The sequence below is a fragment of the Muntiacus reevesi genome, chromosome 8 (assembly GCF_963930625.1).
Source record: "Muntiacus reevesi chromosome 8, mMunRee1.1, whole genome shotgun sequence".
Taxonomy (NCBI): Eukaryota; Metazoa; Chordata; class Mammalia; order Artiodactyla; family Cervidae; genus Muntiacus; species Muntiacus reevesi.
This window is the reverse complement of record NC_089256.1, coordinates 56,951,246-56,965,332: the sequence shown is the minus strand read 5'-3', so window position 1 is coordinate 56,965,332 and position 14,087 is coordinate 56,951,246. Positions and strand designations below refer to the sequence as shown.

Here is a 14,087-nt window from a genome sequence, read left to right as displayed (position 1 = left end):
TGTTTTCTAGACATTTCCCCATTCCTCCACATTCTTTTGGTGGCTTTGTGGCAAAGAATCTGCTGATGTAGGAACCATAGGAGATGCAGGTTTGATCCCTAGGCCCAGAAGATTCCCTGGAGGAGGAAATGGCAACCCAATCCAGTATTCTTGCCTGAGAAATCCCATGGACAGAGGAGCCTGGCAGTCTACAGCCCATGGGATTGCAAAACAATTGGATACAATTTAGCAACTGAATACTGACAAACACATAGTTTTAAACTGTGAGCTCCACTTTAAAGAACATAATGGGAAACTCCAATAATTGAGCTTGAAAAATGGAAAATTTTGGTCTAACTTAATAACTCATCAAAATAAGCAGAAAATTATTATGAGATTTTCACTATGGCTTTAACAGTCTGCCTAATTTTGCCATGGTCTGGATTTATGTTGTTTACAAAGATAATTCTTTACACAAACAAATTCTATTTTCTTTTTGGTTCCTTTTCACTCTCCCAGAATTTCATCAATGTGTACCTCACTATATTTAATTCCTCTGACAGAAACAAGGTGCTCAGAAATCCTCTTTTAAATTGAGTATGAAGAAGATATAGGTCCAGATAAAACATTGAATCTGAAAATTAAACTGTGAAATAGAACTTGGTCATCAAGTCTCCATCAACTTGAACTTCTTTACTGATCACTCAATACTTTATTATAGGCTTTAGTCTCATATGTGATGATTTTTTAATGGTGGAAAGTATCTTGGTGACAATTCTTTTTACTTGACAAGTGTTAAATATTTCTTTTAGGGCACTGTCTGGCCACATGAAGGCCAAAGAGTTTCTTTCTCAGTCCTGACTACATATTAGAATTATCTGAGTTTTAAAGGAATATGGGTATCTGACCCTTCCTTCCCATTTCTATTCCCCATCCCCGAGATCCTGAGTACATTGGTATGAGATAGAGCTTGGGCATCAGCATTTTTAGGTAAGGTTCCTAGGTGATTCTGGTATCTAGCCAAATATAGAACTATTGGATGGGGTTAATAAATGTTTTTGAGACATATAATTTTACTAAGGATATAGACAAATTATATCTCCAGATATATACACTTAGGCAGGTAAGAGAAGTATGGATGCTTCTATAAGACATGCCATTGAACTCATTGACCCTACATTGAATTCTGTAGGGTCTGAAGTAGAAACAATTTGACACTTTCTTTAATGCAATACTTCTCCAAGTGTGGTCCCAGGACTAGTAGCACTAGCATCACCTGGGGATTTATTAAGAATGCAAATTATCAGACCCTGACCCAGATCTACTGAGTCAGAATTTCCAGGGGTGGCACCCAGAAATCTGTGTTTTAACCAGTCCTTGCAGAGATTTTAGTGAGCTCTAAAGTCTCAAAGTCATCAACCTAGAGAGTTGTTTTGGAAATAAGAGGTAGCTTAGGAAAATCTTAGCACAGTGCCTGGTGCATAGTGAGAGCCCCCAAATCAGAGTACTCTAAAGATAGTGTGTTTGACATCTTGGTTGCCTGAATATGGTGGTAGATAGACTTGACAGCTGTTAGCTACTCTTTCAACTCTAAGACTGTTACTTTTTAAAAAATTATTTCATTGAAGTGTCATTGATTTACAACGTGTTCATTTCTGCAGTATAGCACAATGATTCAGTTATACATATAATGTGCCTTCTTTTTCATATTCTTTTCCATTGTGGTTTATCACAGGATATTGAATATAGTTCCCTGTGCTATACAGTAGGACCTTGATTACTATCCATTCCATATATAATAGTTTGCATCTGCCAGTCCTAAACTCCCAACCCCTCTCTCTCCCACCTCCCGCTCCTTCTTGGCAACCACAAATCTGTTTTCTATGTAAGACTATTATTTGTAAGGCAGATGGAGTTCAAGTGAACAATCTCAAAGGTGTATCAGGACAACCAGTCCATGTCACCATCCTTCCACTGTGAGATTTAGATTCTTCTTTTTCTACAGACCTAAGTTTTGATGTTTTGGTCCTATCCAACAGTCATTCATTGAGTGGTCGGGACTATCATCTACCAGTGAGTGTTGAACAGCCGAAATGCAAGGAAAAGCTGTTTGTCTATTGAGGAGAGACAGTTCCCCAACATTCAAAAAGGTCATTTTTATAAGGAAAAGGACATATAATTTTTTTTTGAAAATGAAATTTTTCTTTTTTTAATATAATTTCTTGCAAAAAGTATTTAAAAAGATTCTGTACCATTAACCCATAGTGATGTTGGATTTCCTAGTATCCTAAAGCTTGGATAGTACATAGATTTCCAGATTGGATGTTTCTTATTACAATTTCTCCCAATCTGTCCTGCACACACTTTAAGATTAGTCTTTAGAAAGATGTTAATGATAACCCTATATGCAAAACAGAAAAAGAGACACAGAAGTACAGAACAGACTTTTGAACTCTGTGGGAGAAGGTGAAGGTGGGATGTTTCAAAAGAACAGCATGTATATTATCTATGGTGAAACAGATCACTAGCCCAGGTGAGATGCATGAGACGAGTGCTCAGGCCTGGTGCACTGGGAGGACCCAGAGGAATCAGGTGGAGAGGGAGGTGGGAGGGGGGATCGGGATGGGGAATACGTGTAACTCTATGGCTGATTCGTGTCAATGTATGACAAAACCCACTGAAATGTTGTGAAGTAATTGGCCTCCAACTAATAAAATAAAATTTAATAATAAAAAAAAAAAACTCAAGCAGGGTGACTGACACTTTGCCAGTCATGATGGGTGAAGAGCAGACTAAAAAAAAAAAAAGATTAGTCTTTAGTAAATCACATTCTTAGAAGTGTTTACTTCTCAGAAATCCTTAATGGATCCTTACTGCATGCATGACAAAATTCAAACTCTGAGTCAGTTGCGGAACACACTTAAAAGCTTATTTTCATACTGCTCCAATTTTTATGACTTACTGCTGTTATTTACAGGCTTCCCTGATGGCTTAGCTGCTAAAGAATCCACCTGCAATGCAGGAGACCCCGGTTCAGTTCCTAGGTCTGGAAGATCCCGTGGAGGAGGGATAGGCTACCCACTCCCAATATTCTTGAACTTCCCTGGTGGCTTAGATGGTTAAAGAATCTGCCTACAATGCAGGAGACCTGGGTTTGATCCCTGGGTTGGGAAAATGCCCTGGAGGAGAGCATAGCCACCCACTCTAGTATTTTTCCTTGGAGAATCCCCATGGACAGAGGAGCTTGATGGGTTACAGTCCATGGGGTAACAAAGAGTTGGACACAACTGAGCACACAAGTGCAACACAATGTTATTTACATTCCTATCTTTATGCTATATTATAATTTGCTCTTTATTTTCTGGGCCCTAATGTTTTCTAACCTTTATACTTTTATTTTCCTTTCGTTCTGCCTAGCATGAACTTATGCTGTACATCATAATGTTCATTGACAATTTATTTATTTTTATTTATTTATATATATTTTTTGTGCCATGTGGCATGTGAGATCTTAGTTCGAGGACCAGGACTTGTACTTGCGCCTCTTGCATTGGAAGTGCAGTCTTAATCATTGGACTGCCGGGCAAGTCCCTCTTGTGTGTGCATGTGTGTGTGAGCACTCAGTCGTGACTGACTCTTTTGCGTTCCCATGGATTATAGCCCGTCAGACTCCTCTGTCCATGGGATTTTCCAGGTAAGAATACTGGGGTGGGTTGCTCCAGGGGATATTCCCAACCCAGGGATTGAACCCATGTCTCCTTCATCTGCTGCATTGGCAGGTGGATTCTTTACCACTGAGCCATCTGGCCAGCATAGATTCCTTGTTCCTCAAACTGAACTTTCCTTTATCTTAAATTCCAGAAGAGTTTGCCTGTCGATTCTTAATAAATTGCATCTTGTATTATCTTACCTATTTATACATTTTTTTTCCTCCTCTAGTTGACTGAAAATATATTGAGAACAAACAACACATCTCATACCCTTCAGTAATCCACCACCCCAAGCAACTTGCCTGCCCTGGCTGAATGTACCTGATCCTTCTACTCTAGCTTTACATCACTTCTATGTGTTACATCTGGTCATCATTCTTCTGACAGTTAAGACTGCTGATTAAACTGAGGAGAAGTAAGATAGGGAATAATTGCTATGTAGGACAAAAAATTATGTGTCAGAGCCAATTACAAAGCAGTCAGATACCAGCTATTACAAATCTTCCTCTAATTATGATGGGATTACATCCTGAAAAACCCACTGTAAGTTGGAAATATTGTTAAGTGGAACATGCATTTAATGCACCTAACCTACCAAACATCATAGCTTAGCCTCGCCTACCTTTGGTATGCCCAGAACACTCACATTTAGCATATGATTGGACAAAATCATTTAACGCAAAGCCTATTTTATAATAAAATGTTGAGTATGTTAGGTCATTTACTGGACACTGTACTGAAAGTGAAAAAGACAATGGTTATGAGGGTACAGGATGGTTGTAAGTGTATTGGTTGTTCACCCTGGCCATCACCTGCCTGACTGGGAGCTGTTTGCTGCCCTGCCTAGCATCCCAACTGCATATGCCTAGCCCGAAATAACCAAAATTCAAAGTACATTTTCTATTGACTACCTGTTGCTTTTACACCATGGCAAAGTCAAGTACTTACAGGTGGACCCATCATAAGTGTGGGCTGTCTCTGTTTTGTAAAAAGAGTTCTGTAAAATTGCACCCATGTTAACTTCATGTGTATTTCTTTTCTGTAGGTGATTTTCTTCCACCCCCACCTCCACCTCTCGATGATTCCAGTGCTATTCCATCAGGCTCCGGAAACTTCCCTCCTCCCCCACCCCTTGATGATGGTGCTTTCAGGGGACAGGTAAGATCTGGTTGGTGGTGGTTGATGTCATGTTTGTAAGTACTGCTAGGAGTCGTGAATTCTGAGGTTGTTTCTGTGGCAAATCAATACTTATCCAGAGCCTACAGAGAGTTTGATATCTCACAGAGCACTAAGGCACGTTAATGCCAACTGCCCAGTTCGAGCTTCTCAGAGTTCTGCTGGCTTATACACTGAAGCCCTGGAAATCCTTTTACCTACTAATTTTATTTCGAAACTGAAAGCCATTCTTTAGGAATGCCATCTGAGAATTTCACTTTTTCTTGTTATCCTGGGGACACACAACCATGCTTTTTATTGCCTTTGTTCTGTATCCACTGACATTTGCTTTTTAAATGAGTAACACTGGTATTTTAAAGTTCTGTTAGTCACTGTGGGTACTAATTGGTCAGCAGCATCTTTCTAGCAAAAGCAGCAGCAACAATTCTTAGGGTTTTCTCTTCTGAATGAGGTCAGGAATGCAGATAGTGTGAACTGACTGTTGGGAAGTAATATGCGTCAGCACTGCATAGTGGCCTAGGTTTGGGGTCAGAAGCAACAATGAAAGTTCTCAGCCTGTGGTCACATAGGGCTACTGGTGATCAACTGCCACTGTCTAAGCAGTTAAATACCAGTTATCTCAGGAAGGAGAGCTAAATAATAATGTCATATAGTATTTATGTCATAATATTAGGGATGGTGATGTTACTACAGATATATAAAAGAAAAAATTCCTTATTTTTTAGAGAAATGTCAGCAAGATTGGTGAGTGATATGGAATAGTGCCTGGCATTTGCTTTAAAATCAAAAGACTCTAAAAATATATGTATATGTATACTGTATTTATATATGTATATGGCTAGCCATATTCAGTACAGTACTGTTGGGATGCTAGATATATGTATATGTATACTGTCTATGTATATGTGTATGGCTAGCCATATTCAGTACAGTACTGTTGGGATGCTAGGTATATGTATATGTATACTGTATATGTGTATGTATATGGCTAGCCATATTCAGTACAGCACTGCTGGGATGCTAGATATATGTATATGTATACTGTCTATGTATATGTGTATGGCTAGCCATATTCAGTACAGCACTGCTGGGATGTTAGATATATGTATATGTATACTGTATATGTGTATGTATATGGCTAGCCATATTCAGTACAGCACTGCTGGGATGTTAGGTATATGTATATGTATACTGTATATGTGTATGTGTATGGCTAGCCATATTCAGTACAGTACTGTTGGGATGCTAGATATATGTATATGTATACTGTATATGTGTATGTGTATGGCTAGCCATATTCAGTACAGCACTGCTGGGATGTTAGGTATATGTATATGTATACTGTATATGTGTATGTGTATGGCTAGCCATATTCAGTACAGTACTGTTGGGATGCTAGATATATGTATATGTATACTGTCTATGTATATGTGTATGGCTAGCCATATTCAGTACAGCACTGCTGGGATGCTAGATATATGTATATGTATACTGTCTATGTATATGTGTATGGCTAGCCATATTCAGTACAGTACTGTTGGGATGCTAGATATATGTATATGTATACTGTCTATGTATATGTGTATGGCTAGCCATATTCAGTACAGTACTGCTGGGATGCTAGATATATGTATATGTATACTGTCTATGTATATGTGTATGGCTAGCCATATTCAGTACAGTACTGCTGGGATGCTAGATATATGTATATGTATACTGTATATGTGTATGTGTATGGCTAGCCATATTCAGTACAGCACTGCTGGGATGTTAGGTATATGTATATGTATACTGACACACTTTGCTGTACAATGAAACTACATGACAATGCAGATCAACTCCAATAAAAAAAGGCAAATCATAAGAGTAGGGAGCTACTGAGTTCGAATACAGGTGAGAAAATGTTAGTTATGAATTGATAATTGTTGGATGTAGGGAGATTTAATTCATTATTTGTTCTGCCTTTGTATATATTTAAGGTTTCTCACAATAAATTGTAAAGAGGAAAAGCTATAGAAAGTAACTGCTTAGTTGAGTTCATTATGTGACTCTCTCCTAAATTTCATTCTGGGGGAGACAAAGGTAGATGTGATTCATTCATTCAACAAAAATTTCTGGGTGCTGTGTACAAACCTTTATAATACTAGGGATTCTATAGCAAAAAAAGACAGACAGGGCTCTACCCTTATGAAATTTACGTGTTGCTAAGAGCTATTCTTTGCATATTGTTTTACTTATACAGTTGAGCACTTTAACACTTTATTGAGTTTATATTCTGTCTTGAGTAATTATGTAACTATTTTGTAATCATTTAAAATCCATGAAGTTTGCTTGACTTTGTAGACTTGTATTTGATACTAGTTGGGCAGCTTTATTCTTGTCCCTTGATCTTGAGTGGGTCACCCTATGGCCCTTTTCCTCTTAATTAAAAATAAGATAACTGTATATCTGTCTCTAATAATTGAATGAAATACAAATGGATTAGAAAGTACTAAATTATAATGATTGTACAGATATTTTGATGTTATAATGATCACTATAAAAACAACAAAGGCAGGAATAATAATAAGGTTTGTCAAAGGGTTTCATTGAGAAAAATTTGAACATGGGGCTTTCGTAAATTACAAAAGCCTTTTTCTATATGGATCTTGTCCTACTAACTGTATCCAAGCTGTGACTTTGTTTTTGAAAAAGAAAAAAATAAACAAAGAGCCTGTTGCCATGTTGGCTTATATTCTCTGTAAGACAGAAGGAAGAAGGATAAAAAATAAAACAGAGTTTGTCAAGTGGAAAAGGGCAGATCTGGTGAGAAAGGCATGTTCTTGAATATATGGAAGATTGTCAGCAAGCTCAAAAGAAGGCAGGCGTGTCTTTCCCTTGTGTGGTGGTGTGTGATGTGATAAGAGGCTTGGCCCCACTCTGGCCATATTTGCCTCAACTTCATACTTGAGCTACAGTGGAGCTTAGAGTAATGGAATCACCAGAGAAAATTTTGCAATTTTTTCTCTCGGCTGATGGTGAAAACTCCTGTTGTCAAGTTGAAATTATAGCTGGTAAATGTGTGTTTTTGTGTAGAAGTCTGTTTATGTTTCCAGCCAAATTTTCAGGTCAGAGCCAAAAGTACCTCTACTAAGTGTGACTATAAGAATTATAAGATTTTCAGAGCTGAAAGGGACCTAAGAGATCTTTGAGTCCAATCCTGGTGCCAGGCATCTGGTTACAGCCTATTCAAGTACTTGCTGAATGAATTACCTACCTCTCTTTGCAAATGGGGAGATCCAAGAGGATGTGGTTTCTGTAGTTTCTAGCAGATCTCTTGAGAAATCTTGTCTCCTGATCTGCCCTTCCACTGATTGAGCACATGATTTTGCTTTGGGCCTCTCAAGGATCTGAAGTTCAGAAGAACAGGTAACATGCCTTTGTTTGGAAAGACGAGGTGATATTGCCATTTTTCTTCTCTCCAGATTTCTGATAGAAGGCTGTAATTTTTTTTTTTTAATTTTCCCTTTGCAAAAGGTGAATATTTAGTGTCAAGGATTCTTTTTGTAAGAGTTCTCATGTTACGGGAAAAGGTGAATCTTGAAAAGTCAGTGAGAAATTTTCTTTTTTATGTAAGAATCAGTTGGAGCTCAGTTGCCTGTAAGGCTTGGGTGACCATTTACAGTCACTTCCTTCATTTGTTTGGTTTTCATCCATTCATGATAAACTGAATACCTTTTATATGTCAGACATATACACAAGGGCGTAGGGCTTGGCATCATTGGTCTCATGCCCTGAGTCTCAACCTTGGGACTGTTAGCTTTGTTTGACTTGATGCCACAGTTGATAGTTACTTCCTATTTTATCCATCCAATGGGCAGGTGTAGAGTGTTGTTTAGAGTAGTTTGAAAAAGAGAATATGTGATAGAATTTCAGACTTGCAAGGGAATTAGAGATCATAACTTGAGTGCCTTTCTGTTGTTTGAATCTCCTATTTTTTTTTTTTTCAATGTAGCAAAATGTTTATGGGTAGCTGTTATAGCTAAGGCAATTTTGATGGCTAAGGGATGGATGAGTTACAACCTCTGATTCCAACTAGGGAGATGCATGTATACACAACTTCTAAATTAAGATGTTTCGTGGTAAATTATTACTTAGTCATTATGCTTTGATCAGAAGCACAATCTAAGTCTTATGTTGTGGCACAGGGTGGGGGAAATAAATTAACTATGACTAGAGACATGCAGGAAGGATTCTTGGAAACAATTTCAATTTAACGGAACTTTGATGGTTAATTAGCATCTTAACTTTCAGATGGCGGAATGGATTTTTAGGTAGTAAAGTAACAAGAATAAGAATTCAGAGTGTTTTGAAGAATATTCTGAAATCATTGCAGGTGTTTGTTATTATTTTATTATTTATTATTATTTATTATTATTTTAAATATAAGGTTGATATCACCAGGTCTGTTGCTGGGTGCCAAGTGGTGCTTTTAGTATACCATCAGACAAAACTTGTTGCCCTTGTGGGAAGCTCTGTGCAAATAGCTGAGTCGTCCGGTAGACTTCCTTTAGCTCCTCAGGGACTTACCTGCTGATACCTGATAGCTTTGAGTTCAGGTGCCTGACATTTCTGGGGCTTGCCAGCTGGTATAGTTGGTAAAGAATCCACCTGCCAGTGCAAGAGACACAGAGATGTGGGCTAGATCCCTGGATCTAGAATGTCCCTTAGAGGAGGAAATGGCAACCTACTCCAGTATTCTTGCCTGGAAAATTCCATGGACAGATGAGTGTGGCAGGCTATAGTCCGTGGGGTTGCAGAGAATCGGACATGACTAAGCACACACGCATACCTGATATTTAACTTCCTCTTTCTATGACATCTTTACTTGGCTGTTCTTCATGACAGCTGACACTTCCTCACCCTGTCTCTCTCTGTGACCTAGACCGTGGCTTGCCTTTACGTGTCTGTTGTCTGGGGTTTTCACCCTCCCAGCTCCCATCGCCTTTTCCATTCACTCAGGCAAGATGGCTACGTTTGCTAGGGTAGCTCCAGCCCCTCCAGCTCAAAAAACGGACTGTGTTGTCTACTGCTTGTTACTCCAGGTATTGAAAGTGTCTGCTGTTACTGAACTGAAATTTCTTCCTTTATGATTTCCTCACACCAATTTTCTTCCTACCCTCTTAGAAAATGATGCACATTCAAAGGAACTGTCAGATCAGGAGAGAAATAAGTGGTGTCTGTCTAAAGAGAGTGATCCATAAAACTCCTGAGAGAGGTCACTTTTCTGAGGAGAGAGTGAAAGCATGTGATCTGTTCACTGAACTTGTGGGAAATGCCCAGAGTTTGTTGAAAAGAGAAGGAAGAAGAGAAACTTTTTTTAAAAATAATTTTAATTTTTAAAAAAATTTATTTTATTGAAGTATAGTCGATTTATAATGTGTTAATTTCTTCTGTACAGCAAAGTGATTCAGTTGTTTATATATGTGTGTGTGTATATATAGACATTCTTTGTCATATTATTTCCCATTATGGGTAATCACAGAATATTGAATATAGTTCCCTGTGCTATACAGTAATACTTTATTTATCCATTCTATATATAATAGTTTGCATCTGCTGATCATAAACTCTGAATACCTCCTTCCCCACCCTCCTCCCACCTTCCTTGGCAATCCTAGGTCAGTACTCTTCATCTTCAAGTCTGTTTCTGAAGAAATTTCTGAAATGCTTTATGGTCTTATCTTAAAATCAGTGTCCAAAAGTTTGTAAGCCAACTCATTCCATCTCTTGTGAAAACAATTTCAAAGCTCATGATGTGTAGGGTAAGCAGTGGATTGTAGTCATTTATCTACTTACCAATTTTATATATTTCATTGATCCTAAAATAAACTGGCACTGAGGGCTTTCCAGGTGGCACAGTGATAAGGAATCCATCTGCCAATTCAGGGGACTCGAGTTCGATCCCTGGATCGGAAAGATGCCCTGGAGGAGCAAATGGCAACCCCCTCCAGTATTCTTGGCTGAGAAAATTCCAAGGACAGGGGAGCCCGGTGGGCTACAGTCCATGTGACCGCAAAGAGTTGGGCATGACTGAACACACACACACACAAACTGGGTGTCTTGGGACCCTTAGACTTGTACCATCATGATCATAAGTATGGAATGCCAGAGTTTTACTTGTAGACATAGAGAACTCAGGCCCCCAGCTGGGGGCACGTTCATGCATGAGTTCACAGAAATAGGCAGCAGGCCTTACTTACTTTATATGATTTGGACATACCTTATCACAGAGGGCATCCCTTCTGCTGCTTGGAAGTTGGGTGAGGAAGGAAGAGTCTGGGTGTAAATGGAGATCCCACCTATAAAAATTAAGAGTAGAGATGCAGTATTGCCAGAGCAAAACCAAAATGGTCAGCAAAAGCTTTAATCCACTCTGAGGTGCTTATCCTTCCTGTGTAGTGAGGATATAAGATATCTTGATCCATGGAAAGATACCAGAGGAGTGACTAAGATGCTTATTTATTCCTGGCCCTTTGTCTTGTTCCTTTGGCCCTGGGGTTAGCGAGGGGACCTAGTTGATTTGCAGGATTGTTTGTGACCCTGGCAACAGCAGCAGGAGCAGCAGCTTGATTTGGGCTCCTCCTTTTAAGGTCCATACATGTAGGTCAGTGGATGTTTAGCAGGGCTGGTGGGTTCTTGAGGTATGCTACAGGCTCAGGTCGGTGTGACTTTCTAGAAGCAAATGTCAGAGGTTTTTCTGTTTTCCTTTCGCTCTGAATCATCCTCTGATTGGGTATTCAGATGAGAAAAGAGAGATATTTTTGGTGTCTAGACTTATAAAAACTTCTTTGAAAGTAGCAGATGAGAGTCGATGGGGAGTATTCCAGTATTTCACTCGAGTAATTTGACCCTTTTCATGGAATGCCATAGTTTCTCTTTGTTGTTTTTTTTTTGAAGAATCTATTTAAAAAGGTAAACGCTTTCCCTGGGATCAACAGTGGAGTATGTGTATACACACACTCATTTACCCCTGGCAACCCCATTTCCACTGCTGCTGCTCCCTTGAAATAATCTAGGACACATGCATGCATTCATCAGTGAGGGGTTGGCTGATCAATGGACAAGAAAAATTTTACAGGGAAACTGGTTGCAGTCAGTTCTGTTGTGTGTTGAGATAACCAATGAGGTTAGATTTACTTTAGCTCCTCAGTGCCTTTATAGAGAGTAATTTGCAATGTTTGCATATTTCAGAAAATTTCCTTTGCCCAAATTAAGTGAACTTCAGTTGGTTCTTTCTGAATCAGTAGAGATTTTTAATCCATTTTGTCTTTCCCATCGAAAATCTTAGTGATTCCTTCAAAGCTGAAATATATTTGTTTTTTCTACATCTAAAAAGTAGAACATGTTTTTTTCTTCTAGTCATGTAAATAAATCAAATAACATTAACATGGATTAAATGTTTTCAAACATGTCTCTCTATCAAGGAAAAATTATGATATGCATATATGCCCCACCCCCAACATAGGGGCTGTAAGAAGTTTGAGCACTGTCTCATTTAAATTATTATTAGATGTTTGGTGAATGTGTTGCAAATTTTAAACTTTTTAACACCTCTTTTACGAGAACCATTTCTCACATTAAATTGTACCACCGCATTATTAATAGACTATTGCTTTTGTTATTTGCATTGTTTCTTTTTTACCTTTTCTTTTTTTCTTGAATTCATCATCCTTTTTCTTTTTAATTTCTTCTTTTTGTATTTTATCAATTTTTTTTCTTTTTTTGAAAAGCTGCATGGGCAATAAATTTTCTGAAGCTCTTTTTCTTTCAGTTTCATGGATAAGTAAATTTTTGACTTCAAGTAGAATTCTAGGCTCCAATTCCTTTACCTCAATGTTCAACAAAGATTTCCATGCTATTGCTTTGTGTCATTTAGCCTTTATTGTTGCAGATGAGAAATCTGATGTAAGTCTGTTTCTTTTTCCAATTTAGTAACTTTTTATTGTTTGATCTGTAAGTTGTATTTGTGGGATTCAGCAATTTTACTTCAGTATTTCTAGGTACAGCTTCCCTCACCCTCACCCTATTATTTCTACTTAGTATTCATTGAATCTCATCTGAGGAGTCAAGTTTTTATTTAGCTAAGGGAGATTTTCTTATGAAAATGAGTTTTAATTTTTTCATTTGCCTTTTTCTTCCTTATGGAACTCCTATTTTATAGTTTTGGATTTTTTTCTGTTCTTCATATCGGTATTCTTTTTCAATAGTTCTACCATATGGAAGAATCCTTATTGCTTGCATCCTTTCTTTATTTTTAATTTTTGTGGTGATGATGTATTCTCAAATTATAAATGCTACTTGCACCTGAATTTAGGGAGAAAATGTGGTACGGAGTGGCTCTGAATCTCCTGTTCTGGTAGACCTAGCTAGCTTCCACTCAAACTTAATCTTTTATCTAGACCAGAGGCATTTAGTCCTTTAAACGTCAGGGCAGCCATAGGGTTTGTGCGCAAGTTGTCACTGTGTGTGTGTAATTAGAGGAGGCAGGACAGGGAGTGGGTTTCCCTTAGAGACACATGCCAAGAGAGAACAGCAAGCATCAAGGCTGTTAGTCAGTGTTAAAGGTCCACTGGCAGGTGGCAAACGCCCTGTTTTACATGTTGTACATACATATCCAATACGGGCAGCAACAGGCTGTGGACAGCCCTTCTGTGTCTCTGCTGGAGTTCTCAGTTTCCCCCTTCCCTATTTCCCATTCATGCCTTTCAATGACTATGTCACCAGAAGTGTCAGGGGTTGTGGCAAAGTACCTTTTATTAGAAAGAATGAGCTCATTAAGTGATTTCACTGCTGTTTTGTCTGGCTTTCATCGTGTACCCCAAACTTCCTTCCCAAGAGGTTCCCCCACACCCTCAACCCTTTTTATCATGGCAGTTTGAAGTCAGAGCAGATATTGCTACCTTTTGCTATTTGTCTCAAACTCACCCTGCTGCCCTTGAGGATGTCAGGAAAACCCTCCCTGACTGCATCATCTGGACCAAGTAAAGCTTCAGGGAAAACATGGTATGATGGTGAACACTGTGAGTGCTGATCCAGAGTACCTGACTTAACTCCCCACTCGCTAGCTATGTGGCTATAATCATGCTATTTAACCTTTTTTTTTTTTTTTTGCCATTGTTTGCTTATCTGTAAAATAGGAATTATTGTTGTGTTTACCTCTTTGGCTTGTTGTGAAGTTAC

At 38.5% G+C, this 14,087-nt stretch overlaps 1 protein-coding gene across 14 annotated transcripts in view; it reads left to right on the top strand.

The window, feature by feature from the left end:
• The window catches only part of LPP (LIM domain containing preferred translocation partner in lipoma), a 715,161-nt gene that overhangs the window by 294,826 nt on the left and 406,248 nt on the right, over window positions 1-14,087 (top strand). For all 14 annotated transcript variants that reach the window (XM_065943106.1, XM_065943114.1, XM_065943107.1 and 11 more), the window contains one exon: window positions 4,735-4,847. In XM_065943106.1, coding sequence (XP_065799178.1) covers window positions 4,735-4,847 — 113 coding nt within the window. The remainder of the gene's footprint in view (window positions 1-4,734; window positions 4,848-14,087) is intronic.